Source organism: Gopherus evgoodei, chromosome 18 (assembly GCF_007399415.2).
Source record: "Gopherus evgoodei ecotype Sinaloan lineage chromosome 18, rGopEvg1_v1.p, whole genome shotgun sequence".
NCBI classification, from domain to species: domain Eukaryota; kingdom Metazoa; phylum Chordata; order Testudines; family Testudinidae; genus Gopherus; species Gopherus evgoodei.
In genome coordinates, this window is record NC_044339.1 from 6,137,373 (window position 1) to 6,164,226 (window position 26,854).

The 26,854-nt window shown below is 50.7% G+C and overlaps 1 protein-coding gene across 10 annotated transcripts in view; it reads right to left on the reverse strand.

Moving 5' to 3' along the window:
* Nucleotides 1-26,854, reverse strand: part of ATP13A2 (ATPase cation transporting 13A2) — a 79,657-nt gene that overhangs the window by 31,160 nt on the left and 21,643 nt on the right. For 6 of the 10 annotated variants that reach the window (XM_030537744.1, XM_030537745.1, XM_030537748.1 and 3 more), the window contains 15 exons: nt 23,472-23,545; nt 20,468-20,635; nt 19,499-19,557; nt 18,091-18,202; nt 17,894-17,973; nt 13,209-13,337; nt 11,535-11,604; nt 10,184-10,318; nt 8,996-9,062; nt 6,043-6,171; nt 4,802-4,969; nt 3,420-3,530; nt 3,270-3,316; nt 2,180-2,368; nt 1,872-2,078 (listed from right to left, as the gene is read on the reverse strand). In XM_030537744.1, coding sequence (XP_030393604.1) covers nt 1,872-2,078; nt 2,180-2,368; nt 3,270-3,316; nt 3,420-3,530; nt 4,802-4,969; nt 6,043-6,171; nt 8,996-9,062; nt 10,184-10,318; nt 11,535-11,604; nt 13,209-13,337; nt 17,894-17,973; nt 18,091-18,202; nt 19,499-19,557; nt 20,468-20,635; nt 23,472-23,545 — 1,745 coding nt within the window. Of the gene's footprint in view, nt 1-1,871; nt 2,079-2,179; nt 2,369-3,269; nt 3,317-3,419; nt 3,531-4,801; nt 4,970-6,042; nt 6,172-8,995; nt 9,063-10,183; nt 10,319-11,534; nt 11,605-11,808; nt 11,814-13,208; nt 13,338-13,421; nt 13,510-17,893; nt 17,974-18,090; nt 18,203-19,498; nt 19,558-20,467; nt 20,636-23,471; nt 23,546-26,659; nt 26,806-26,854 lie in introns of those variants that run through there. The other 4 variants (XM_030537746.1, XM_030537742.1, XM_030537749.1 and 1 more) reach the window with 4 other exon arrangements.

A 26,854-nucleotide genomic window follows, 5' to 3' on the forward strand; every position in this document is an offset into this window, starting at 1 on the left:
GAATAAATACACAATTCAAAGCAAGTCCCAGCACTAGGATGAAATACAAAATATATACGTGCCCGTTTTTAGTGCATATATGGATCCCCTAACTTTGCATTTTAAAACTTTATTCGAACAAAAAGATGCTCCGCTTGTTTCAGATGAGCAGTGGCATTCTTAAAGCAGCCCAAACCTTGGATAACCTTATCCATGCTGGTGATCTGGAGGGAATACTTTCCCGCACTTGGGCAGAAGTTGCGTTGAAGGTTTTATGTCTATTACAAAGTACATTTGTTTTAATTGCACTAATATTGCTGCTTACGCAGTTTGCTAAAACAGTATAAATCTGCCATGAAAGCTCTTATCTTTGCCTCATATATTAATCTGATTAAGGTGTAACCCTGATACAATTATTACGCTGCCAAGTAATACTGTTAGCCAGCGCATACAGGTTATACACTCGTCACATGACTCGGTATTATTTGCAAGGTATTAACATGAGATACGTATGTGTTGGATGATCACGTTAAGTTGCATTATGCTGACTCTTGCTCACATAAGGCGTACATCGTGCCCTGGGACACGTATAGCTTATCACTTGGTACGGGCATATACAGAAATGGTCAAGAGTTACACGGAAGAATGTTATGGACCAAAATGTAATATCTGGAAGAAAGGAACAATGTGGCACAAGGAATCATGTAAGATGTAGGAAGGACATTGGCGAGGCCTCATCTGGAGTACTGTATCCAGTTTTGGGCCCCACGCTACAGAAAGGATGTGGAAAAATTGGAAAGAGTCCAGCGGAGGGCAACAAAAATGATTAGGGGGCTGGAGCACATGATTTATGGGGAGAGGCTGAGGGAACTGGGATTGTTTAGTCTGCAGAAGAGAAGAATGAGGGGGGAATTTGATAGCTGTTTTCAACTACCTGAAAGGGTGTTCCAAAGAGGATGGAGCTCGGCTGTTCCCAGTGGTACCAGATGGCAGAACAAGGAGTAATGGTCTCAAGTTGCAGTGGGGGAGGTTTAGGTGGGATATTAGGAAACACTATTTCACTAGGAGGGTGGTGAAGCACTGGAATGGGTTCCCTAGGGAGGTGGTGGAATCTCCTTCCTTAGAGGTTTTTAAGGCCCGGCTCGACAAAGCTCTGGCTGGGATGATTTAGTTGGGAATTGGTCCTGCTTTGAGCAGGGGGTTGGACTAGATACCTCCTGAGGTCCCTTCCAACCCTGATACTCATTAAAGCACTCATAAAATATCTTCTAGCCCCACTAATTCAAAACAAGAGCTGGGAAGGCACAGGGAAGCACCAAAGACAAAGCTGGCACCAGCTGGTTAGTTAAACTTGAAGTGACTTGACCGGCGCTGTGTAACCTGTAAACAGCCATGCTATGGTGGCAAGTTTAAGGGGAGCACATCTCCTGTGTCAGCTGAACTGAATACATGGCGAGAATTCGCTTCCTGGGAAGAAGCTTTCCTTCTTTTCTGTACTGTATTGCTTTGTCTTTAGACAACAGATCTGGCTGAGCTGTTATTTGGTCTCTTGAACATTCCCCAGTAGAGTCAAGGAGCGGCTATCCCTCTCAGTCCCTACCTCGAGGGCAGCCTCTCTGCAGCACGAATGGGCTCCTCAAGGTGGATCCTCTGGTCTCTTTTGGCTAGAGGGATGAAGGCTGCAATGCAGAGCCTGTGAAGTCGGGTGGGGTGGGGAGAGGGCCCTAGAGCTCGGAGGGATACAGAAAGCCAGCCGGTATCTCACCCCTTCAGCAAACCACCCAAACACGCAAGCCAACACACACTCCCCTGGAAGCTTCCAAACTTCCCCCTACACCCCCAAAATCAGCCCAAAGCCTTTTGGCTCACAGCCTGACTCCTCTCCCTCTTACCCAGCCGGTGGATTCCATCATCTTGAGGTCCATGGGGTCTCCTATGGGCTGCTCCCTCAGCAGAGAGACACCATGGCAGGTGGCCAGCGAGTACAGCAAGGGGCCATCGGCCAAGCAGCGGGGCTCATGGGTGATGGGCAGGAAGCAGTTATTCTCCACAGGAACGACACCCCAGACATCCAGGCCTTCCTCTGTGAGGGTCCCTGTCTGCAGCCAGGGGGGAAGACAACTTGTTCAGCCCATCAGCTGGCAGGGCATCAAGTCAGCTGCAGCCACAGATGCCCCGGTGCACGAGCCCGGGGACTCACCTTATCAAAGCAGACCAGGCGGATTTTCCCGCACAGGTTAATCCGAGGAGGGCTGATGCAGAAGATGCCGTGCTGCTTCAGCCTGTTTTGGGCATAGATGGTGCCCACGGTCATTGCAGCAGGGAGAGCCGGGGGCACGATGACTGTGATGACATCCAGTGCACGGATGATTATTTGCTGGAGAGGAACCTGTCCACGTGCAACAGCCAGGAACGGGGGAGTGGGGGTGGGGGAGGAGAGAGAGAACACGAGAGCTTCAATTGGGTGTAGGCTCTCTGGGGGGTGTTCGGTAGGACACACTGACCCACAGTGCAGCACCCAGATCTGCAAATCATCTGAGCAGCATTGGGAGCTGGACCATGGAGCATAAACACCCCCAACACCTTGCCCAGCTGTATTTAATAAAGCTAAACCAGCTCTTCACCAGCAGCCTTCACCTGGGTTTGAGAGCACCTGGGATTTCCCAGATCTTTCCCTATCGGAGACACACACAAGCTCACCAGGCCCCTGACAACCGCAGACAGAGGAGAAAGGAAAAATAACTTAGAATGTGATCTGGGTTTTCAGAAGCCCCAACTCCCTTTTTGGGGAGCATGATTTTGCCCTGGCATTTTCACAAGCAGATGCAATGAGCTGGCCCAATATCTGATGATTTGCACCCAGGCATTTCTGCCGGTCTCCCCTCTGCTCTCTCTAAATTTAACATCCTGTTTCTGCTTCCTTCCTCAGCAAAGACAAGCTGTGTCTGCCATTAGCCCTGCAGGACCCAGGAGAGTTGAACTAGTGGGTTTATTCTGTGTCAGCCAATGCAGCTGCAGGATGTTTGTTACTAGTAGGGATGAGAGAGCCAGAAGAACCCAGAGCCGATCTCGGATGGAGTCTGCAGTGCTGGCCATTAGAGAAAACTGGAGGCAGAGCAATGCCTCGGCTTGCTCCCATGCCAACCTCTTTAACAGAACCAAACTTGTCTGGACCATTCCTGACCTAAGCCCTGGATCCAAATCAAAGGAGGGGCGCAGAAGGGAGAGGGCTGGGAGGAGAGAAAGAGAGAGAGAGAGAGAGGGATATTTTCCCATCACTGTCAGCTCACCTGGTTTTTAATTAAAATCACGATGCTGTATGCGGTGCCGATAAGAGCTGCAAGAGAGAAAGGGGACGGCTGTAAAGAGGATTCATCAGTTCATGAGACACTCAGCACCAGACAACTGCTGCTTGCAATGCCGCCCGCTTTCAGACGTACCCAGAACTGCAAGGAAGAGGACAAACTTCACCGCATCCCTGTAGAACCTGAAGCTCACGGGCTTGGGGTAGAGGATAGAGCTGATCAGGTCCCCTTTGGCCGTACAGAACCCTGGAGGAGGGGACGAAAGGAAAAGAGATGCTTACGGGACTCAGAAACTCACACTGTGAATTGTGGCCATTAAAAGCCACAGATTTTGGGGCGAACTGGAGACACGGCCTGTGATTCCCTTTAACGTAACAGCTCATCTCAGAGCAGAGAGGCGCTTCCAACAGAGCTGGAACATGGAATTCCAAAGCAGGGTTTGTGTCCACACCCAACAGGATCAGCTCAGAGCTCCTGATTGTGGAGATGTAGCATCTCTCAACCCTTGCTCGTGAGCCTGGCTGCAACAGCACTGACGGGCCGTAATCGCAGTGCGAATGGGATCCCCTAAGCGCCTGTGCCCATGGGGTGCGTGCCTGCCCGTCCATCCATGCAAGTTAGTTGGTATTCCACTTGCCCTGAAAGAAAGGAGGAAAAATTTTCCTTCCCCTTTCTGTTGCACTCACCCTGCGGGGCAGGGAATCCTTGCAGCACAGGTGGGAATCCGAGTCTCCAACGCTGTAGGTGCGGGTCAGTGATATGCATTGTGAAAAATGCTGCTGGGTGGGTGCTCTGAGCCATAAGACAGCAGGGTCAGTGACCACGCTACACTCCACACAGCTCTCCCCGCAGAGCAGCAGGGCCCCAAGGAGGGCCCGGCAGAGAACGCTAGGGGGTAACAGGCTAACTAAAGAGAACGAGGACTAGCCAGCAGCCTAGGAATGTTACAGGTCTCAGCAGGCGAACGGCTCTACCATGGTGCCAGGCTAGCCACGGAGACTATACACTTTACATTTGGCTTCTAAGAACAGTCTGTTCAACGGACCAGAGCTAAACAACAGTGAAGTTGCTAGTACAGGTGTATCTGGATGGAAGGAGAATTCTTATCTGGCCAGGATCAAACAGAACCAGCTCCATGTGGCACACAGCACATGCAGGGACAAAGGATACTGGAACATAAGAACAGCCATACCACGTCAGACCAATGGTCCATCTACTCCTGTATCCTGTTTTCTGACAGTGGTCAATGACAGGTGCCCCAGAGGGAATGAACAGTACAGGGAATCATCCAGTGATCCATGCTGTGTCAGCCACTCCTAACTTCTGGCAAACAGAAGCTAGGGACACCATCCCTTCCCATCTTGGCTAACAGCCATTGATGGACCTATCCTCCAGAAACTTATCTAGTTCTTTTTTGAACCCTGTTATAGTCTTGGCCTATAGTCCCTGGGTACGGCTACAGTCCAGATGGGGACTAAGGACCAGGGGTTCTGGGGTTTGCTTCCAGATGCCGCTACCTGTGCGTGTCACCACAGCCAGGACCTCCTTGCCCACATAGGATTTGGCTTGGAGGACCTGAGTCCCGCAGAACAGCGTGTGTCGTTTATGCTCCTCGGGGGAATAGATCATGTTGGTAGCTTGGGGGTCACTGGGTAAAGGCGTCTTCATCACTGGGACACTCTCCCCTACAAGAGAAAATCAGCCGGTGAGCGAGGATATGGACAGACAGATTCATACAAACATGCCTTCATGTTCAGCCTGTGTCTGAGTTCTCTCCGTGCAGGAGTGGGGCAGATGGGAATCCCTCAGGATCCACCATCCATGCTCAGTTTCCCCAATGCACACTTCAAAAGCCCCCTTGCTGGACGGATCCACCCTTCCGGCCACGGAGGGCTGTGTGTTCTGATCTGGAGTATCCGAGCAGCTCACAATCTTTTACAAGTAGATTTATCCTCCCAGTGCCCCTGTGCGGGAGGGCAGGGCAGGGCTGTTCTCCTCATTGCACAGACCGGGAGCTGAAACATTGATGTTTAGGTGCCGAAAGATGCAGACAGGTGCCTAGTGGATCTTCAAGACTACCTGGGTGTCAAACACCCATCAAAATCAAGCTCTGAAATCACTGGGACCTGGGCACCAAGACCAACTAGGCGCCTACCTGCATCTTAGTGTGCCTAAATACATGTAAAATTCTGGCCCCTAAGTGACTTGCTCAAGGTCACACAGGAAGTCAGTAGCAGAGCAAGGAACTGAACACAGATCTCCCCACTCCCAGGCTCATGCCCTGACCACGGAACCAGGTCTCCTTGTGGAGCTAGTCCCTGCAGTTCCAATGGATGGCCAGAAGGGGTCACTACAGCGCTTGTCTCTTTCATCCCCAAAGAGGCTTTGGGTATGTCTACACCGCAATCAGAGGTGCTGCACAGCACGTGTAGACTTGCCTGAACTAGCTTTGATCTAGCTGGCTCCATGAAGCCATGGCAGCACGGGCTGGACAAGCCCGCCCAGCCCCTGGGTATACACTCCGATGGCTAGTCTGTGCTGCTGTGGCTTCACTGCTATTATCTGAGCAGCGAAGCTCACAGCCCGTCCTGCTGGTGTCAGGGAATACAGGCTCAGGCAGGCAGCTGATCTCCGATTCCTCTCCCCCGCTGGCAGTGTGTGCAGGAGGCTAATGGCAGGAGGGGGATAGTCAGGCCTGGGTAAACGGAGATCTTTGCCTTCCACAACGTACCTCACTTGCGCTCCTGCCCCTGCTCACCTGTCAGCATGCTCTCGTTGACCATGCACTCGCCGGTCAGCAGCGCAGCGTCGCAGGGGACGAAGAACCCGTCGGAGGGGAGACTGATGCAGTCACCCGGCACCAGGTCCAGAGAGCTCACCACCTCCTCTGCAAAGGCAGGCAAGCCACAGCGCACTCAGACTCCTCCCGCTGTAACAAGCAGGCACGTGGTGCTTGGTACCAGCAGATCTCGCAGCAGCTTCCAAAGGAATTAAACAGCCCTGCCCCCATTTAACAGAGGGGGGACCCTGAAGCCCAGGGAAGGGAAGGGGCTGCCCCAAGATCACACAGCAGAGCAGGGAACAGAACCCAGGGCCTTGGACTGGGAGCCAGGAAACGCAACATAGGCCATGGATCATGAGCAAATATCGCTGCAGCAACATACCCTTTGGGTGTATATGGGTGGGTGTGTCTTGTACCTTCCTCCTCTGCTCACTGAGAGACAACATGGCAATACCACTGCAGGCGTACACCGTGGGGATACATAAGCCCTTCTAGATTCAGTCCTCCAACTTTTCCTTGCTGTACTTTAAAGCAGTGACTCTCAACCTTTCCAGACAACCGTACCCCTGGCAGGACTCCAATTGGTCTTTTGTACCCCCATGTTTCATCTCACTTAAAAACAACTTTCTGACAAAACCAGACATAATACTGAACAACTGCCGACTTTTCTCATTTTTACCACATAATTATAAAATAAATCAACTGGAATATAAATACTATACTTGCATTTCAGCGTATAGAATACACAGCAGTATAAACAAGTCATTGTCTGTATGAAATTTTAGTTTGCACTGACTTCGTTTGTTGCCTGTTGTAAATCTAGGCAAATCTCAAGATGAGTTCACGTTCCCCCTGGAAGACCTCTGGATACCCCCAGGTTGAGAACCACTGCTTTAAAGTAATGGATCAGCCTCCATTTAATCATTAATGTATTAAAGTCCAAATCCCCACTAAAGAACTTACGCGGATCGCTCTGCCTAGGATCAAGGCTGAAATTGGAGCTAACTGGTTCGTAATTACCACTTTAAAGGCTTAAAAGGATGTGCTGTGGTGCATTTAATATCTGTGCTCCGAGCGGCTGCTCAATTATTTTTATATAACGTTAGCATCGCATTGATAGGCGCACACAGCAGGTGACGCCGTCCCGTGTTGGGTAGATAGCGAAACTAAATCCCCGCCAGTGTACGAGAGAACCTTTCAAAGATTAGATACAAAAAGACAAGTCAGCAAGGGCTGGCGGGAATCAGTTCTTTAAGTCTCATGTAATTTTTAACCTTTTAACTTTAATCTTGTGATTGCAGGGTGCTAGACGCCAGGCCAACAGCTGCTTACAAAAGGGGGGAAAAAAAAAGCCAGCCAGCCTTTTATCTGCTGAGAAAATTTAATTTTAACTAATTAAAGTGGCTAACTGGAGCTTAGCAGAGAGACAGTCGTCAGAAATTCTGCTTAATGGAGCATAGTTAAGCTGCTCAACTGGGCTGATTTACACATGCAACATTTCTTAAACAGCAGGTACATTTTTTCATGTTAAGAAAGGGACAGAAAGGACCTGCCTGGTTCCAAGTTTAGATGTTGTGTTAGAGGTTTTACAAAGCCTAATGCAGTCTGGCTTAGTTGCTAGAGTGCTGTCCTGCGACTCAGGAGACCTGGCTTCTATTCCTGGCTTTGTCTCTAGCTTGCTGGGTGACCTTGGGCAACTCACTGCACTGCCCCATCCTCAGTTTCCCCATCTGTAAAATGGGAATAATAATCCTGGCCTCCTTTGTAAAGCACTTTGAGATCTATGGATAGAAAAGCGCTAGATCCGAAATAACAACCACCATCCCTAGTGCCTCACAACAGCACCTAACTTGCTAGAATGAAAAGCATTTCAAAAATTGGATTTTCCTTTCACTAGCTATACAGTGTTAATTTCTGCCGTTCACTTCCTTTTGGGCAATGAAGATAAACTCATATGTTCCCCTTCTCCTTGCCAGGGGCGTTTCCATGAGCACTGCAAACATACACGCTCTGATCCCACAGAACGGTGCATGGGCTTTCCTCACATGAGTGGAGCTGCTCAGGTGGGTGGAGCCCACTTAAATGTTCACAGCTTGGTGCTGTTGGAAGGAAAAGTTAAAATGCCAAATGCTGTTTTCATTGGAATGCTGAAGCTCTATAAATCAATCTCCATTTTACAGGTGGGGAAACTGAGGCACAAATCCAGCAGGTGAGTGGCAGAGCTGGGAACAGAACCCAGGTCTCCTGAGTCCCAGTCCTGTGCTCCGGCCATCAGACCACACTGCCTCCACAATCACAGGGGAGCAAATGGTGTGTTCTATCTGACTTAAATCTAACAGCGTGTTTACATATGGCACTTTTTCACAATGCCTTAACCCTCACCAAGCCAGGCAGTTTACACGTGAGATTTCACTACGTCAACAGCCCAGGGGGCGCGCAAGGCCCGAAGGGGTGAAGTTAACAGCTGGGCAGCCAGCACAAGGCTGGTGCACCACTGGAATCCTATTTGAAAGGCTTCAGGGAGACTGGAGTGGCACACGGACCTTGTGCATGGATGAATTTCATCTTATGACCAAGGATCTTAATATTCCAACCGTTCCCACTGACGCCACTGGAAGCGCTCCTAGGAGCAAGCACACATGTCCGGTAGCGTTTCCAGGACCAGGGCCTGAGAGCACAGCCAGCAGTCTTTTTGCTGATCGACAGCTGTAAAAATACCCTTGTGAAGCGTCCAATCCAAGCTACCCTCAACCCCCGCCATCTCAACTGAGCCGGCTGCTCAGAGCGAGAAAGATGGCACCACAGGCACGGCATGATCTTCCCCCTCGTAGCTCTGCCAACAAAGGCCCATTTACCTAAGCAGAAGCGCGTGGCAGCTGCCTGCCTTTCACGCAGCAATGGAGAATTACAACCTACTGCTGCTGCTCACCTCCAGCGGCTCGGAGGACTCTCACGCCGATGACCATCTTCACCATGTTCTGCAATGTCACGCTTTGCTGCAAGGAATCAAACAGAGCTATCCGCTAGCAGGGCGGGGAAGGCTTGACACCAGCACTTCGCAGGGGCTAGTCCAGAATGGAAATGGCACCACAGGACGGCATGGGAAACCCTTCCCCCTCCAGGATTCATAGATGTTAAGGCCAGGAGGGACAATGTAGTCCTCCACCGGCCCGTGATGCCCGCACCAAGCCCATAACTTTTGCGTGCACTAGAGCGAATCTTTCAGTAAGCCCCCCAGTGCTGACTTCCAGACTTAGCTGCTGGAGAATCCACCAGATCTGACTGTATTCTGTCCCATCTTACTCTCTTTTCTTCATCTCTCCTCTTCCTTTTTCACCCCCCCCCATCCCTTTTCTCTTTTACGCAAGAAAGACACAAGGGCATCCAGTACAGAGCAGAGATGCACTGCCCCCAGGAGCATACAAACCCCAGAAGCACCCCTGCATTGCTAGGCCTGGTTATTTCCAGGCAGTGCCGCAGGGACAAGAGCCAGGGGATGCAATAGGCTGTCACACGCTTTAAATGCACTTGTGCTGTGGCTGAAAATGTGAGAGCTCAATTTGGCTGCATGCTGATAATTGACGGCCCAGCCCACCCCTCACTGTCCTTCCTGGCTAGGAAAAGGCCATTGGAAAAAGGCTTGCCCCCTGCACAAGGAATGCAAACAAACCACACCCTTGTGAACAGCGCACATGCTGCAGAGTGCCGGCCTGCAGGAAGAATGGGGAATACTTCTCTAGAGCTCTTAGTCCCATAGAAAATAAAACTGCTCCCAAGCCACTGTTCCCAGTGTTTTTTTAGCCACGGTGGTCAGGGACACAGCCCTATGCTCTGGATGTTCCTGGCCTCTGATTGCCAGGAGCTGGGAATGGCCGACAGGGGATGGATCACTCGATTGCCCGTCCTGTTCATTCCCTCTGAAGCACCTGGCATTGGCCGTTGTCAGAAGACAGGATACGGGTTTAGATGGACCACTGGTCCGACTCAGTCTGGCCAGTCTTCTGTTCCACGGGTGCAGAGCTGGAGTCGCTCAGCCTCCTGGAGTCACCCTGCAATGCAGAGCTGACAGCAGAAAGCAGCCCTTTGTCCCTCCCCTCCCAAAAGGCCGGACACCCACCTTTCTAGTCTCATAGAGAGACAGCCCTATGGATACTGCAGAGATGACGAATATGCAGGCAGCATAGTAGTAGTAGGCATCACAGAGCCACAAAATGATACTGAAAACCTGGAAGATGTAGAAGGGATTCAACACCTGGAAAGAGAGAGAAAGCAGGGGGCCTTTAGGGCACGGCGGCTGATGCAATCAGCATACAAAGAACGTCTCAGACTCAGTACATGGCAGCTTGTTGAAAGACACGGAGATTAAGGAGTTAACGGGCAGTGCTGGGAAAGCTGGTGGACAGAGCATGTCACAGCCCTTGGTCTTCGCCTGCTGGTGGGGAGCACAGAGCTCAAGCAATCTCTCACAACCTACTAGCGGGCGTGGCCCAGTCTGAGCTAGGAGATGCTACAGCCCTTGTCCATGGCAGATACTGCAGCCTGCTGGCTATTAATCGTAACCTGCTGTGGCCTGGCTCCCCTGCCTCTCACGTCTCACAACGCCCATCAAGTCTGGCCCAAAGACATCTGCTAAAATGGTCTTCGTCCTGCTGTTGGCGAGTCAACATCCCCACCCCTCCAGAGCTCAGAAAGGGACTTCTCCAGTCTTCCAAGAAAACAGCAAAGACCTGACCTGGCAATGCGTGACAAACCGAAGAGCCGGTGCGGGGAGAGACAACTGACACAGTTCACCCGATCCACCCCAGCCCAGCCACTGCATGGGAACACGGGAAGAGCGACGGGTGTTTTTCAAAGGTCTTTTCTGAAAATCCACGACATGTCACTGTATTAGAGTAGGGGCAGGTGCTCAGCTGGGTTCGCAGATGGTGAAACGCAAACCATGGAAGATCTGTTGGTCTGCCTGCTCCTGGAGGAAACGTGGACCAAGGGAGATCTTGCCAGGGCTCCAGACTGGGCCATATCAATGTGCCCAATGCTAGAACCACCTCTGATTGTGGCAGAAGGACATAGGAAGAAGAATGCATTAAAGTAGCACCTGGTGGCCCCAGCTGAGGTCAGGACTCTATTGCGTGGGTGCTGGACAAATGCACAGTAAGGAAGTTTGTACGTTCTTTGGGGCAGGAACTCTAACCAGACAACGAGTCCAAGGTCAAACCAAAGATCAGTGGCAGAGGTGGGAATAAAACCCAGGACTTGCAACATCTAGTCTGGAGCCCTAGCCACTAGGCCCCTATGCCCTAGCACGTTTAGCAGGGTTTTCCCTTAACAAGGGGCTTCACAGAGCGCCCCATCTGGTCACTCCAGGCCTGGCTGACATGGAGTCTATTTCTGCCAGGTCTGAGTAGGGAAAAGCTGCTCTCTCCCTTCTGCAGAAGGCAACAGCCACGTTACGTGTTGTAGCTTTGTACCTCATCCACCAACAGCCTGAGGTAGGATTTGACCGGCACATCAATCAGGTTTGGCCCATAGACCTTTCTCCTGTGCAGGAAACAAGGAACAGAAGCCAGAGGTTTTAGGCGAAGACTTGGAATTTCAAACTTTCCCATTAAATGAGCTACACATTGCCCAGATCTCACCCCTGGTTCGCGGTATAAATTTCAAGCGGAGCATAGGGGAGTCAGTCTACCGCCATTAGGGAAGTCTCTCCGCCAGCCAGCTGTGCACACAGGTGTCTTGAGCGACCTCCTGGTGCTTACTATAACCCTTGGCCCCCATGCCCTCCTACTGTTGGTTAAACTCATGGGTGCATCTAGTGGGTTATTAAATCATAAATTGTTTGGGAGTGAGAAGAGAATCTGACACTTTTGGGAACCCCCCCACAATGGGGCCATGAGCCATCACAATACATCACACCAGGAGCTAAGTCAGAAAGCTGTTAAGATGGATGCCAATTGGTGGCCGGGCAAAGGGGCACACAGACTGGTCACTTGCCCTTTGACCTCTGGAGGAGGGTGTCACTCTCAGGGTAGGTTAGGATACAAGAGAAATTAACACTGTGGTCTCCACAGAATAGCTAGGGCATTCTTATTCACATCACCCAAGTTACTGCATCATTTAAAAAAAAAACTGATGTGAAAGTTGAATGACCATTTTAGACATCTCCCGCCCCACCCTCCAGACACACATCTGTATCGCTAGCCAGTCATCAAGGCATGAACTCTACAGTCATAAATAGCCACATCTCCGAATTTTTTTATAACCGTCATTCTCCTCACCCAAGTTTTGTTGCTGGTCGTAACAGCAGGTAGCAGGGAGAGAGCTCTTTGGGGCAAGAAACGTGGCTTTTCTATGGACAGCTGAAGTATCTGGGCACATTTTGGGGGACCATACAAGTAACAAAGCTGGATCAGGGCTGGATCCTGCGCTCATTTAAGTCAACGACAAAGCCCCCACAAAGCTGGGATAGCAGGAGCTGCAGCTCAGAATGTGCCACCTCGGCAGAAAACACTGCAGAGCCCACCTGCTAGTTCCCGCATGTGCCATCAGTCCCCCGAAAGCCGATCTACGGTGCAGGCGGTCACACCAGGCAGTGATCTCTTTAGGTGACAAGCGCATAGGGTCGTGCCTGGTTTGCTATTGGAGGGAAAGCCTCTGAAGCTAGCGCTGGGGATTCAGCAAGTAGTGAATAGGACAGACCCCCGGCAGGGCATTTGGGGACATCATCCTGCTGGAGGTGATATCTTTCAGAGAAGACCTGCGAGGGGCCATGAACATTTGTCCATGGGACTTTGCACAAACCTGGGCCTTTGTGTGACCATATTCAGATTTCCCTTTCTGTCCCTTGCACTACACTGACACCCGGGTAGGCTTTCCGGGCTGATCAGTCAGGTTCCAAATTCACGTGCTTTGCATTTGACTTTAGGAAGGCCGAAGCAAGCCAGAACGCACAGGGCATAGACTGTTGGCATAGAGGGATTAAAATCCTGCACTGATCTGAGACAGCTCTGCTCCCCGTCTCACAGGTTAACTACACACCAAATTTTTGACGTTTGCTTGCCCAAACCAGCTTCGCCACTCCCTGAAACAGCGCAATCTGCAGCCAGACCCGTCCCCAATCATTAACAAAGCCATGGCGTACTTACCTGGTGCTGTGGTCTTGCTGGCTGAGGCCTGACTGGGAGAGATGGATGTCTGCACAGGTCCAGCCATCATCTAAGACACTGAAAAATACATGCACCAAAAATCGGAGGGGTAGCCGTGTTAGTGTGGATCTGTAAAAAGCAACAGAGTATCCTGTGGTACCTTTAAGACTAACAGATGTATTGCAGCATAAGCTTTCGTGGGTGAATACTCACATGTGTCTGACGAAGCGGGTATTCACCCACGAAAGCTTATGCTCCAATACATCTGTTAGTCTTAAAGGTGCCGCAGAACTCTCTGTTCCTTCATGCACCAAAAAGAAGACACCTGGATTTACACACGGCCAGTAATAGCCAAATCCAGGTGAGGATACGTGGATAGAAGCGAAGGCGACCAGCACTCAGGGGCATGTGGATATTATCTCAAACATCCTTCATTTTGAGGGGTAGGGCTCATTTTAAAAGAAAGAGCCCACCATGTAAACCTGTCCCTTAGTTTTATTAACCATCCAAACAACACTAAGCTGGTGCCATCACATACCAATTAGCTGTGCAAAGATGGTTGTAACTGTTAGCTTCGTACAATGAGATCTACGGTATTACACGAATTGGAGAGAGTCCAGAGGAGAGCAACAAAACTGACCAAAAGGTTTAGGAAACCTCTCCTCCGAGGGAAGTCTTAAAACCTGGGCATGTTTAGCTTTGGGAAAAGAAGACTGAAGGGGGGAACTGAGAACAGCCTTCAAATGTGTCCAGGCTGTTACAAAGCAGATGGTGACCAACTGTTCTCCATGTCCACTGAACGTAGGACAAGAAGCAATGGGCTTAATCTGCAGCAAGGGAGATTTAGGTTAGATGTTGGGAAAAACTTTTCAACTCAAAAGGATATTTAAGCTCTGGAAGAGGCTTTCTAGGGAGGCTGCAGAATCCCCATCACAGGAGGTTTTAAAGAACAGGTTAGACAAACACTTGTCAGGGATGGTCTAAGTGTACTTGGTCCTGGCTTGGGGGATGGGGCTGGATTAGATAGCCGCTCGGGGTCCTTTTCAGCCCTACATTTCTACATTATAGACCTATGCAGTGCGCGCGTGTGCGCGCGCACACACACACACACACACACACACACACACACACACACACACACACACACACACACACACACACACACACACACACACACACACATTCTTACTGAGCTTCAACATTTGTCAGCACCTGCAGATCTCAACAGTACAATAACTGAAATACATTTTCAGATCAATTGATCTGACAGGGCTGAATTAAAGCTCTAATGCTAAACGCTAACACAAGAGCATCGTTACGGTTACAAGGTCAAGCAGTAAGAAATCAGGAAATTGTTCACCGGTTGGAGTAGAAAGCTCACAATCTGGCATAAGGCAGCTCTGGCAACATTAATTCTTGCATGGGCACTTGCTGCGTATTTTATAGCATGTATTTGGAGAGAGGAAAACATGAATTCAACACAGGAAAAGGAATTTTAAAAAAGGCCACCCAAACCAGCACTACAGATGTGCCGTGTAACCAAATGAAAAGGCCTTCTGAAGAATCATTACCCTGAAGAAGCTGTGAACCCCCAACTCAGTCTTTGTGTTGCAGTAACTGTAGTTTTTTGCATTTAATTTCTGAAGTGGTGGGTGTGGCTTTTTGTTTTTCAAACAGATATTGGAGGAGTGCTATCAGAAAGTCTAAGCTGTTGAATCATGAGGCATATACTCAGATAAATGCACAAGAACGCATCTTTCTTAGTGCGCACCTACTGATTAAAAAGAACGGTCTACCGTGCAGGCTCAAATTTTCGAATGGCTGCAACTGTGCTAAATCACAGCCAATCCTCTGTCCCAGTCCCCAAACTAAGCAAGGACAATAACCCCAAAAGGATTATGGTTGTGCCATGTTCCAAATATTTTTGAAGTTCTGATCACTGAAGTTTGACTTTTGATCAAATTCTGAACTTTTTTCTGAAACATTCACCTTTGGGGCTGATATTTTTCATGCTCAGATTCTGCTTGAAGATAGTTATATGTTTTGCACAAAGTAGATCAGACTCACTACTCCATTTTACAGGTGGGAAAACTGAGGCACAAAGCGGTGATTTGCCCCAGGTCACCCAGCAGGCCAGTGGCAGAGGAAGGAATAGAAGCCAGGACTCCTTGGTCTCAGTCTAGTGATCTCTTAGCTGGGCTACCCTACCTTCCTCTGGACTATTTTCCATTCTTAACTACAGAAGGTACAATCAAGAACAATAAAACCTAACTACAATCAAAACTGACAACACAGACTCTATTACGGTAAGAAAATAAACCCAGCATTCGCACAGAAATAGTACTACTTGGCTGCTCACAGATTCTGTCTAGTAAAACTAAATGGTTTAATTTTTCTCTGATCCTTTTAACCAGATTAAGATTTTTTTTTTTTAAAGCACCCCTTGGCTCAGAATTTTCATCTCATCATCAGGAAGTACCACAAGAAACCTCAAATCACAAGGGTGAAGGGTGATCGGTGTGTTGTCACAACTGATCTGTGGGCACAACAGCCTCTATACAAGCCCTACCCACGTGAGTCTGGGAAAAAAGTATTTTGAAAATTCACACCACAAAAAGTTCCGATAGGGGATCAGTCAGAAGACCTCCCGGAGAGGTGGAGCAACGTGCTTTTCTGTGCCCAGATCCAGAGCACTCACACCGTGGCCTCAGGAGTAACACCAGAGACTTATTTCACGGTCCGATGGCTTCAAAATGTCACGGTTTGGACTTCAAACCAACCAAAGTTCAGCTTCAACATTTTTAAGGCCACAAGGAACTATTCGATCAGCTACTCTGACCTCCTGCATAGCCCAGGCCAGCCGAGTTGACTGGCACCACTGTCCGGAGCAGAACTCCCCTTCCAGTTCAATATACAAAGTGGGAGTAAAAAGCTTCGAGTCAACAAGAATTATCCCTCCACAGGTATTTCCTCTCCACACTCCAGCTGGGGGCCTCAATGTTTGAGGTGGCAACTGAACGCTCTACAGATTTGCAGGCTGGTTCTAGGGGCTGGACCAGGACTGATCCCCGTACTCCAGATCACGGGTTCTTGTTACATGACCATGCGGAATTGCAGAGCTGCACGCAAGAAGCCACGTCATTGGGCTGGCCTATGAAATCACTTTCTTTCTGCCTAGGCACAGCTCTGGTAGGCTTGGCTTACTCTCAGGCTTGGCTTCACCTGTGCAGCAGCATAACCACTGAAGACCTCAATCCAGGATCAGGACCCCATGGAAACAGATAGGAGGGAAAATACCATCATTCCTTCTCCAGGGAAGTTACAATCTAGAGTCAAGGTGATTTCACGCAATCGCCATTAGACAAAACCAAAATCACCCCTCTCCTCCGAACCCTCTGCCACTAAATGGATGGACCTAAGGAAGGACAGTGGCACCCACAAGACATTTGCTAAAGGTGAATCTACACTAGACAAAGTCATCTGCTGCTATTAGAAGCCCCCAGCCTCCTTCGTCTTACAAACAGACACCACTAGACTCTGGGACACTTTCGGCAAAGGACAATGAAGAAAACTTGATCCTAACGGTTCCTGCTGCTAAACCATTTCCCACCTTGGTACAGGAGACCTCCTCTTAACGCCCATTGTCAACAACAGGATTTGCCTAGTGGCATCACCAAACCAGGTGAGGAGATGGAGAAGACGCTCAACATGGGGTATGAACTCAAGTCATTTTAGCCCCATCCAGGCTGTTCTTGGCCAATGGGAGCTGCAGCCAATACGTCTCTGTGGCCTGCTGCTTCCTGCGGCTCCCATTGGCTGGGAATGGCGAACCGTGGCCACTGGGAGCTGTGGGGGGCCGAGCCTCCGGATGGTCAACATCAGCAAAATATCTTGTGGCCTACAGTCCGATTACCCTGATGGGCCGCAGGCGTCCGGCTGGGTGCCCACCACTGGCTTAGACGTTGTCCTGACTGGGGATGTTTGCCAGAATCAGGGCTTCAGCCTGTAAGCTCTTTGAGGGTGGGGGCACGTCAGTCTTCACTGCAGAGCTAATTTGAGCTCTCACTGAGTTGTTACCCCCAATCTCTCTCCCATCCACACACAAAACCCTCTCACCCGAGTTTGGTGGCGCTTTCGTCCCAGGCTTCCTGGCCTGGCTGAGGGTGTGGATGAGAAATCAAGAGCCACTTTGCACGTGGGCAGGTCGCCTGCTCGCTTTGCAACGACAACGCCAGCTGCATCCCTCGAGCGCAGACAGTCCTCCAGTGCCTTCCCACCATTCCCCGGGTGCCCAGGAGGACAGACAAGTTCTCTCACAATTCACTGGGAAAGAACTGTAGAGTGACTCAGCTCACTACAACAAAAAGCCTCAGGGACAGAGCGTGCCCCCAGAAGCGTAACACCTGGGAGGGACGGGCAGGGCTTTGCCATCTGGCCGCTCACACCGAAGCTAGGACAACCTAGGTGCTTAGACCCGGCGTGTTCACCTGAGTTAACTCTGCAGTGAAGACAGACCTGAGGTGTCACTGCAGCTCCAGCATAATGGGCCCTGGTCTCTGCTGGGGTCTCCCAATGCTACTATCATGCAACTACAGTTACTGAAGGTCACAGACAAGGAGAAGGCAGAAGAACAGTCAGAACACAGAAGAGAAAAGTTCTTCCAGCCGAGAGGATGGATGCCATACCTGACTTTGCAGAACGCCTGCCGTCTTTCAATCCAGACGTAGCGTGACCCTTCAAAGAGATAGTAGTGCACGATGTTTTTCTAAACACAGAGAGAAACACGTGATGGGGTGTCCCCAGCATGGCTCAGCCCCTCTAGGAAGAGGTTCTGATGGCCCCAAGGGTAGGATCCCACAGGAAGCAGAAGAGAGGATGTTACCTCCTCCTTCCTATGAAGCCGGACTGTGTCTCTGCTGTCGTCATCGTCCAACACTCCAACGGCGACGCTGGTTCTCCCATCATCGGCTCTGGCCCCAGGATGATGCTCAAGGCTGCTCGGAAGAAAAGCGTGATGTCATGAAGCCCTGCTCCTGAATAAAGGCCTTTAAGTGCTATTCTGAGCACAGAGCTTCAGTGTGCAAGGGCTTTGGGAACCCTGGTGAACTCCAAGAGCCTTTCAAATTGCAAGCCCATCTTGTAGTGCCTCTTACGCCAACGACGCACGCAGGCAATCCATGGAATGGGGAATTAATCTGGCTCTGACTCCACTAAGAAATTAACAGTTGAACAATTGTAATCTGAAATAAAGCCAAGGTCTTTTCCAGTTATCCATGATCTATAGGGTTTCCCAGAGCAATCTCTGCACAGCTGAGAACTCGTGAGCTGTTATAAAGTGCTCTGGGGATGCAGAACGCTATACAGGTGTAAATCGTGGTTCTTCTCTGAAAAATGACTGTGTAGAAACGGCAGCTTCTCACGCAGACAATCTGCACCTTATGCATAGTCAGGATCCCATCTGCCTGCTTTAGTAACTAGAAACGTATTCTACTGCTTTTCTTTCTTGTTAGCCCTGCAGGATCCAACATTATGTCACCCGGGTAATCTAGCGATTAAAGTGGCACCATCAATTTAATCACACTTCTGTCTGAAAGGGTTTTGTTGTTTTTTAAACCTACCATTGCTATTTATTATACCCAAGATCACTATAACTATAAGATCAGAAGGGGGGGGGGAGGACACTATTTTACCAGTTTGTTTGCTTTGTGTATCACCCATTTCGTTTCTTTATTTGGGTCTTTCACACAGCAACAAGGGAGATAGAAGACAAAAAACCTTGAAAAGCAGGAAAACGTGAATGTCAAACAACACTTGTCAGATGGATTATGGGGTTGCTCTAATATCTGAAGCTATTTTTGTACAGGGCCTTGCACAATGGAGTTCTGGTCTGCGACTGAGTGCTTGCTATGACAATAAAATAAAACCATCTAATTTTTCCCGAGCTGATTGGCTTTCAAACAGATGCTGACTTTTGGATGCCACAGATATTGGAGTAATAATCAATCGTATATTCAGTGGATTTAATTGAGTTTCAGTGGGATGGTGAGTTTGTTCATACCCCAGATACAAATCAATGCTCTGGGTGCGTGAAATGGAACAAAAGCCACATGACTTCAAGTGATTCAGTTTTGCATAGCTTCATTCATGTCAATTTCATGGTGTTTCATTCCACAGTGAAACACATAGCAAGCCCCCCAGGGATAATTCACTCTCTTGGCAAAATCACAATGGGATCATTTGAGCACTGATCCAAACACTCAGGAAGGAGTGAATCCACAGGTCCCACTTACCTGCCCTCACCGAGCTGTTCAGTTTGCACCTGGGTAACAAAGCACTGCCCGAACTGATCCTGGAACACACAATTTCAAAACAAGTGTTTGAAGAAGGCTGGCCCTGGGTTTAGGGTGCTTGCTGGGGAAAAATAAGAGCAGGGCTCTGTTCTGCCACATAATCCCTGTATGACCCAGGGCAAGTCACTCGGTCTCTCTGTGCCTCAGTTTCCCCCATAACTTTTCATGCTTTGGGAGTTCTGCTTCTACGCTTTCTCTGGGAACTGGCTGATAACATGTATCACAGTGGTACCTGCAGCTGCCATGGAGATCAGGACTGTACCGCACTAGGCCCTGGATGAGAGCTTCTGCCCTGAAGAATTTATAAATTTAATTAGGCAAGGCAGAGGGTCGGAATAAAGACGTATTATCACACCAAATTACAGATGGTCATGTAGGAAGTCTGTGGCAGAGCCAGGAATTGAACACAGGTGTTACAGAGTGCCGGGGAGTCAGGGCCCTACACCCCTCTTCCTGGGATTCATCGGGACTCTCAGCCAGCCAGTAAAATGGAAGGTTTATTGGACAATAGGAACGCAGTCTACAGCAGAGCTTGTAGGCACAACCAGGACCCCTCAATCAAGTCCTTCTGGGGGGGGTTCAGGGAGCTTAGACCCCAGCTTGAGGTTCCCTGCATTGCACCACCCAGCCCAAACTGAAACTAAAAATTCCTCCAGCAGCTTTCTCCCCCCTCCCCTCTGCTCCTCCTCTCCTTTGTTCAGTCTCCGGGACAGAAAGTGTCACTTCTCCCAACCCCGCTCCTGGTTCAGGTTATAGCTCAGGTGGCTTCCTTCTCATCCCCAATGTAACTCCCCTGCAACATTCCCAGGTCAAATCTGCCCCACTCCTTGCTCCATCACAACAGGTCTCTTGACTCCCAGTCCAGTGTCTCCACCACCAGATCCGCCCTCCTCCTCCACGTTTACTCACTGTGATTATGATCCAGTCGGCTTGCCGCAGAGCACACGGTCTGCACTTTGCTCGGACCTCCAGGCTTGGTTTCCAGCGAAAGACGATCAATAGGATTCCTGCCGTCAGCACAGAGAAGACGTAGCAAAGGATTATCCGCCATGTTCTGCTTTGGTAACCGCTAACCTCCTGGGAAGAGAGCACAGGCAGGAGAGTTCAGAGCTCAGCGCAGACCAAGTCACTGCTCTCAAGGGTAACAAGCAAGAGGCGGCTGCAGCAATGGGCAGCAGCTGACATTAGAACCTGCCAGTCCAGGTGCGTCTGACTCATTCCACTGGGTTCAAAGGGTCACCTAACAGCAGGGCCGCCCAGAGGATTCCGGGGGCCTGGGGCCATCGGCGGCAGGCGGCTCCGGTGGACCTCCCGCAGGCGTTGCCTGCGGAGGGTCCGCTGGTCCCGCGGCTCCGGTGGAGCATCCGCAGGCACATCTGCGGGAGGTCCACCGGAGCCGCGGGACCAGCGGACCCTCCGCAGCCATGCCTGCGGGAGGTCCACCGGAACCGTGGCCCCCTGCGTGGCGAAATGTCTAGAGCCGGCCCTGTTGGGCAGTGGGGGGCCCTTCCGTTCTGGGACCCGCCGCTGAAGTGCCCCAAAGACAGGCGGCGGGGGCCCCCCGCTGGCGAATTACCTCGGAAGCGGGACCCACCGCCGAAGTGCAGCCCGCTCTTCGGTGGTAATTCGGTGGTGGGGGGGCCCCCGCCATGGGTCTTTGGGGCACTTCGGCGATAGGTCCCTGAATGGAAGGGCCCCCCCCCCCACCGCCGAATTACCGCCGAAGATCGGGTTGCACTTCGGCGGCAGGTCCCGCTTCGGCGGTAATGCGATGGCGGGGGGTCCTTCCGCCCCGGAGCGGAAGGACTCCCCCGCCAGCAAAGACCAGGAGCGGAAGAAGCTCCGGGGCCCGGCCCCGCAAGAGTTTTCTGGGGCCCCGAGCGAGTGAAGGACCCCGCTCCAGGGGCCCCGAAAAAAACTCTTGTGGGGGGCCCCTGCGGAGCCCGGGACCTGGGGCAAATTGCCCCTCTTGCCCCCCCCCGGGTGGCCCTGCCTAAAAGGAGCTGCTAATGGGTCCTGCCACCCCTGACAAGTCCACACAACTGCCCCATTGGACATGGGTGACACTGATTCCCAGGTCTTGCTGCTTAGAGTTTACGGGGAAAAACTCACATCCATCATACTCTCAATTCTACCCGTTTACCCTGCGATGGGGGATTTGCACAGGTTCCAAGGTCAGAAGGACCATTCTGTTCCTCTGCCGCAGTGGTTCTCAACACGGGGTCCAATCAGCACACAGCTGTGGCCCAGGGGACATCCTCAGGGCCATACAGGTAGTATCGGATGTGGCCCACAATGGTAAACAGGTTGAGAACCCTGCTCTAGCCGGACCTCCAGTGCAACCCAGGCCAGAAAACTTCAACCAGCGATTCCTGCATCAGCCCCATAATTGGCTGATCCAAGAGCAGATGTTTCAGCAAGAATCCACTTTTCATTTAAAGATGTGAAGTGATGGAGATCCACCATCAAATCTTCCTTCCTACCTTTTGCTCCAATTATACACCTGTAGGAGAGAGGTCAATTGCTCTATCACAGGGTAGAGATAAGAGACACTAGGCCAGTGGACTTTAAAATAGAAATAGATGAAATATATTATTGTAAAAAGAACAGGAGTACTTGTGGCACCTTAGAGACTAACACATTGTTTTGAGCATAAGCTTTCGTGGGCTACAGCCCACTTCATCGGATGCATAGAATGGAACACATAAGAAGAGTATGTGTAGACATACAGAGAAGATGCCATACCAGCTCTAAGAGGCTAATTAATTAAGATGACCTGTATGATATATGATATGATTGTATTCCCCCTTAGCATGCAGAAACCCCAGTCACGGACCAGAACCCCGCCATGCAAGGCATTGCACAAACACACACTGCCCCTACTCCAAAGGACTGACAGTTTAAGTGTAAGAGACGATAGATAGATACAGCACAACCAACAGGGGAGTAAAAGGAGAGAATGAGACGATCTTGCTCAGCATGACAGGCAGTGAGCTCTGCACACCAGCTGCTTAACTGAAGTATTTGCGCTGGCATCACGGCAAAGGAGAATTTTACGGTGGGCTGGGAGGAAGAGGAAGCTTTGCAGATGTTCATAGGGAGCTGCTTCCTAGCCGGAGGGGCGGCCTGGGACAAACCACACAGGTAATGGTCTGAAAATTCAACAAGTGGGTGATGGAGGCTGGGTGCGCCGCTCAGAGCTGTGCTCACTCCATCATTAGAGGGATATTGTTTTACTTAAAAAAGTACCCAACCCCTCCTGATAAAAGCCCTAAGTCACTCAACTTCCTGGCACTGGTGGACTGAAAACAGGATTAACTGGAGCAAAGCTGCTTTGGCGGGAAACAAAGACATCCCAAGACCAAGGTTTGGAAACCACTGGCCAGATGCAGTATCCACCGAAGAGAAGGGGAGCCTTGCCATTGACGTCACTGGGCATAAGATCAGGCCTCATGTCCGCTCAGCTAACGGGCTGGTGAGGACCAAGACACAAGTGGAGCGGCACCGTTCCACAGGGCACAACGGCAAGAGGCTGGATAAATCAGGTCGATCGGGTTGACGATGCAGCGCAAGCAGAGCAGCCCGAGAGAGAGGCAGCATCAGAACCGCACACCAGCCAATCAGATGTCTCTTTTCACAGCGCCTGTGTCATAACATCACACACAGTCCTCCACTGAACACCCTGCATGGCACAATGCAGTGGAAAATATTAACTCCAGCATGCCTGAAAACAGCTCCCCTAGTACAGCTGTACGCCTAGCCATAGAAAGAGCCCTACAGAGAACCCACTGGTGGCCATTTGTTTGCAAAGATCCCCTCTCATTTTTTGGCCTTGCAAATAACCACTGACATATTTTCATGATCCATTCTGCAAATATCCTTGTATTGCCTCACCCCAAATCCTCCTACGTACCATGCAGGATTTACCAGGGCCCTGCAGAAGCGTCCCGTACACAGGTGGATGGTTTCCCAGCAACTTGCTGCTATCTGTGAATGCAAACAGAGGAACACCGTGTTACTTGATGGATTGGTCGTATTTCCCCGTTTTACCAGAAACAGAAAAAGCTCTAGTACATGGAGCTGCGCAGTGGATCCCAATAGCTGCATTTGTGATCCTGCTCAGGGCCGACGAGGCGGGGGGAAGCCAGTACAAATTACTGGGGCCCGGCGGTCTGGAAGGGGGCCCGGCTTCCCCGCCCATTTAGCTGGTCTGCCCTTGCTGGGGGGCCTGAAAAATTTTTTTCACCGGGGCCTGAACCTGCTCTCAGCGGCCCTGATCCTGCTAATGGCTTAGAGCAGCGATTCTCCGCCGGTCCCTCCAGAGCCAGCCATGTGAGGGGTCTTGGGAAGCACCCAGGTCTGACTGAGGGGAATGGTGACCGCAAGGGAGCTCCCCATGGAGGCTGGTGACACGCGAGGCAGACAGCAATCACAGCACCCAGGGAACAGCTGTGCGAAATAGTTACAGCCCACAAATGGGAGAACGGTTAGTTTTGAAGCCTGTTTTCACTATCCGATTGGTTGTCTAAGGGTATGTCCACCCTGCAACTGGAAAGGAGATTGTAGCACATGTTGCTCTAACCAGCATGAGCACCAACAGCAGGGAAGCCGTGACAGCACGGGCTGTACAAGCCCGTGTGGGACCCTGGGTACGTACTCGGAAGGCCAACCTGTGCTGAAGTCCGTGCTGATGCAGTTTCGCTGCTCTTGTTAAATCGAGGCAAGTAGATTAACGCTAGCTGGGGTATGGCCACACATGCTACAATCCCACCTGACCGTACTGCAGACACACCTTTAGCCACCTGGTACTATTTCTGCAACTGGATTGGAGCAACACATCTACACCACCATTGCATATATTAACAAATGGGTAACAAGCGAGGAACAAGCAAGAAACTTCAGATGAATCACCGGACTTCTAAAAAAAGAAATTAATGAAAAATTTTAAAAGCCAACCCCAAACCCACCAAAAAAAATAAAAAATAAAAAAATTCTACTCCAAGCAGTTTTGACCCTGAAAGGGGAGAAGTGCCAGAGATTACCCAGTCCACTGCTACTATTCAATTTACATAGAAGGTGCTCAGATGCTGCCCATCACCGCAGTAATACAACCCCTCAAAACAGAGGGATGAAAATCAAACACCCAATGACGCCTAAACAAATCAGCCCTGGGATGCAAGAGAACATCCAGGAATCCATCGCTGCGCCATTGGGCCAGCTCTGCTCATGAACGATACCAACACCTGACCCTGACTAGCAAGGCAGCATCAGGGCACAGGGGCTTTATTCACCACGTCCGCAAGGCCACGTACCCCTGCCTTTGGGCAGGAAGGCGAACTAACGTCTACGTGGGAAAGGCAGCAGGACATGCTGGTTTGGCCGGGCTCTTGGCCTTGCCGAGACCTGTCCAAAGAGGTGTTTCACTTCAAAGCCACTTCTCTAGTCACCGCTCCCCTGGCTGCCTCAGCTGTTTTATTCATTGTCAAGCTTCCCATTCCCGGTGTCTCCCTTTCACAGCAGCAGGTGGCATTAAGCAAGGATTTTTCACAGAGACAAACACACAATGAAAGCAGATGTAATGACGACAAAGCTTTTAAAACATTTTAAATCAAGGCTGGATGCTTTCCTAGTTGAAACAGGAATTATTTCAAGGAAGCTCTCTGGCCTGAGTTCTACAGGTCAGGCTGTGATCCCAGAGATCTCATCTGGCTTTAGAAACGACATAGAAAACAAGCCATCAGCACAGAGGCAGACAACGCCTTTAAAACCTAGTGAAACTGTAAAATAATCATTAGTGTTTCTCTAACACCTGCCAGCCAAGGATCTTCAAAGAGCTTCTCAGATATCAGGGAATTAAACTCTGCCCTCGGTGGGGTAGGGATGGTGATGATTATGGGGGCTAGCAATGGGATTCATTCAGTAGAAGCCAGACACCAGCCTCCGGACATAAACCCAGCTACCGGAGAACATTTTTCATCCAAAACATTTTTTGACTTGAAGGGAAAAAAAATAATTTTGGATAAAACTTTACATTTTGGTTGAAATTTTCTGTTTGCTTTTATTAAAACAAAAATGAAAACTTCATTCTCCTTCCCCCTTTTCTGAGACGGGGGGAAGGGGAGAGGAAAAGAAAAAGAGGAAACACGCGTGCGCACGGACACACACACACATACACTCACACAAGTCTGCTTTTGTTGAGAAACCAAAAAACTTCCATGACAAATTTCAAAGGAGATTCATGCACGTACAATACAGAGCATTTTCCAAACAGCTCTAGTTAGCTGAAACCACCAGCTTCAAAGCCAGGATTTCTCTTCTACTACATCCGTTTTCTCTGTATGCTCAGTAGCTATGCTGTTTGCACAAGGGCTGTCTCTAACCACAGGTGGAGGAGGCAATACTCTCACTCAAGCTTGGTCTACACCAGTGGTTCTCTCTTTTTCCTTCTGAGGACACCCTCCCCAACATACTATAAAAACTCCAGGGCTCAGCTGGGGGTGGGGACCTTGGGGCTCCTGGCTTCAGCCACCGAGTGTGAGGGGGAGAAGCATGGGGCTTTAGCCCTGCGGGGCTCAGGGCTTCAGGTCTGACGTGGGGGGCCTCAGGGCTCTGGATTTCAGCCACCAGGCGGGGGACTGGGGCTTCAGCCATGGGGTGAAGAGAGCTCGGAGCTCCAGGCGGGTGGAGAGCTCAGGGCTTCAGCTCTCCAGGGCTCAGGACGTTAAACCCCGGGGGAGCCCCACGGCTCCTGCAGCTCTGCTCCCAGTTTCAGCCCCACAGGAGCCACCGGGGCTCCGGGCTTTAGACCCAGCAGGAGTGCCGGGGTTCGGGGCTTCAGCCCCATGGCTCCATTCCTGACGTTAGCTCCTTCGGAGGTGCCGGGGCTCAGGGCTTTAGACCCAGGTGGGGGAGCTCTAGGTCTCAGGGCTCCCCTTGGCTCTGCTCCGGGCGGCGCCAGGGCTCGGGGCTACACACTTCAGGCTCAGAGCCCCGCTGCCCTCTTAACTCAGCCTGCAGAGCCCCGGCTGAGAACCGCTGGTCTTCACGACACACTTACTTCAGCGTAACTACGTCGCTGAGGGGTCGGAAAGATCCACACACCTGAGCGACGTCGCTAAACCGACCTCCCCTCTGGCGCAGGCGGCGCTAGGTCAACAGGTGAGCGTCTTGCGCCAACGCAGTCCCCGCCTCTCGCGCAGGTGGCGTTATTCCACCGACAGGAGAGCTCTCTCCCATTGGCTGGGAGCGTCTTCACCAGACACACTACCGTGTGAACGTGTAGTGCAGACCTGCCTT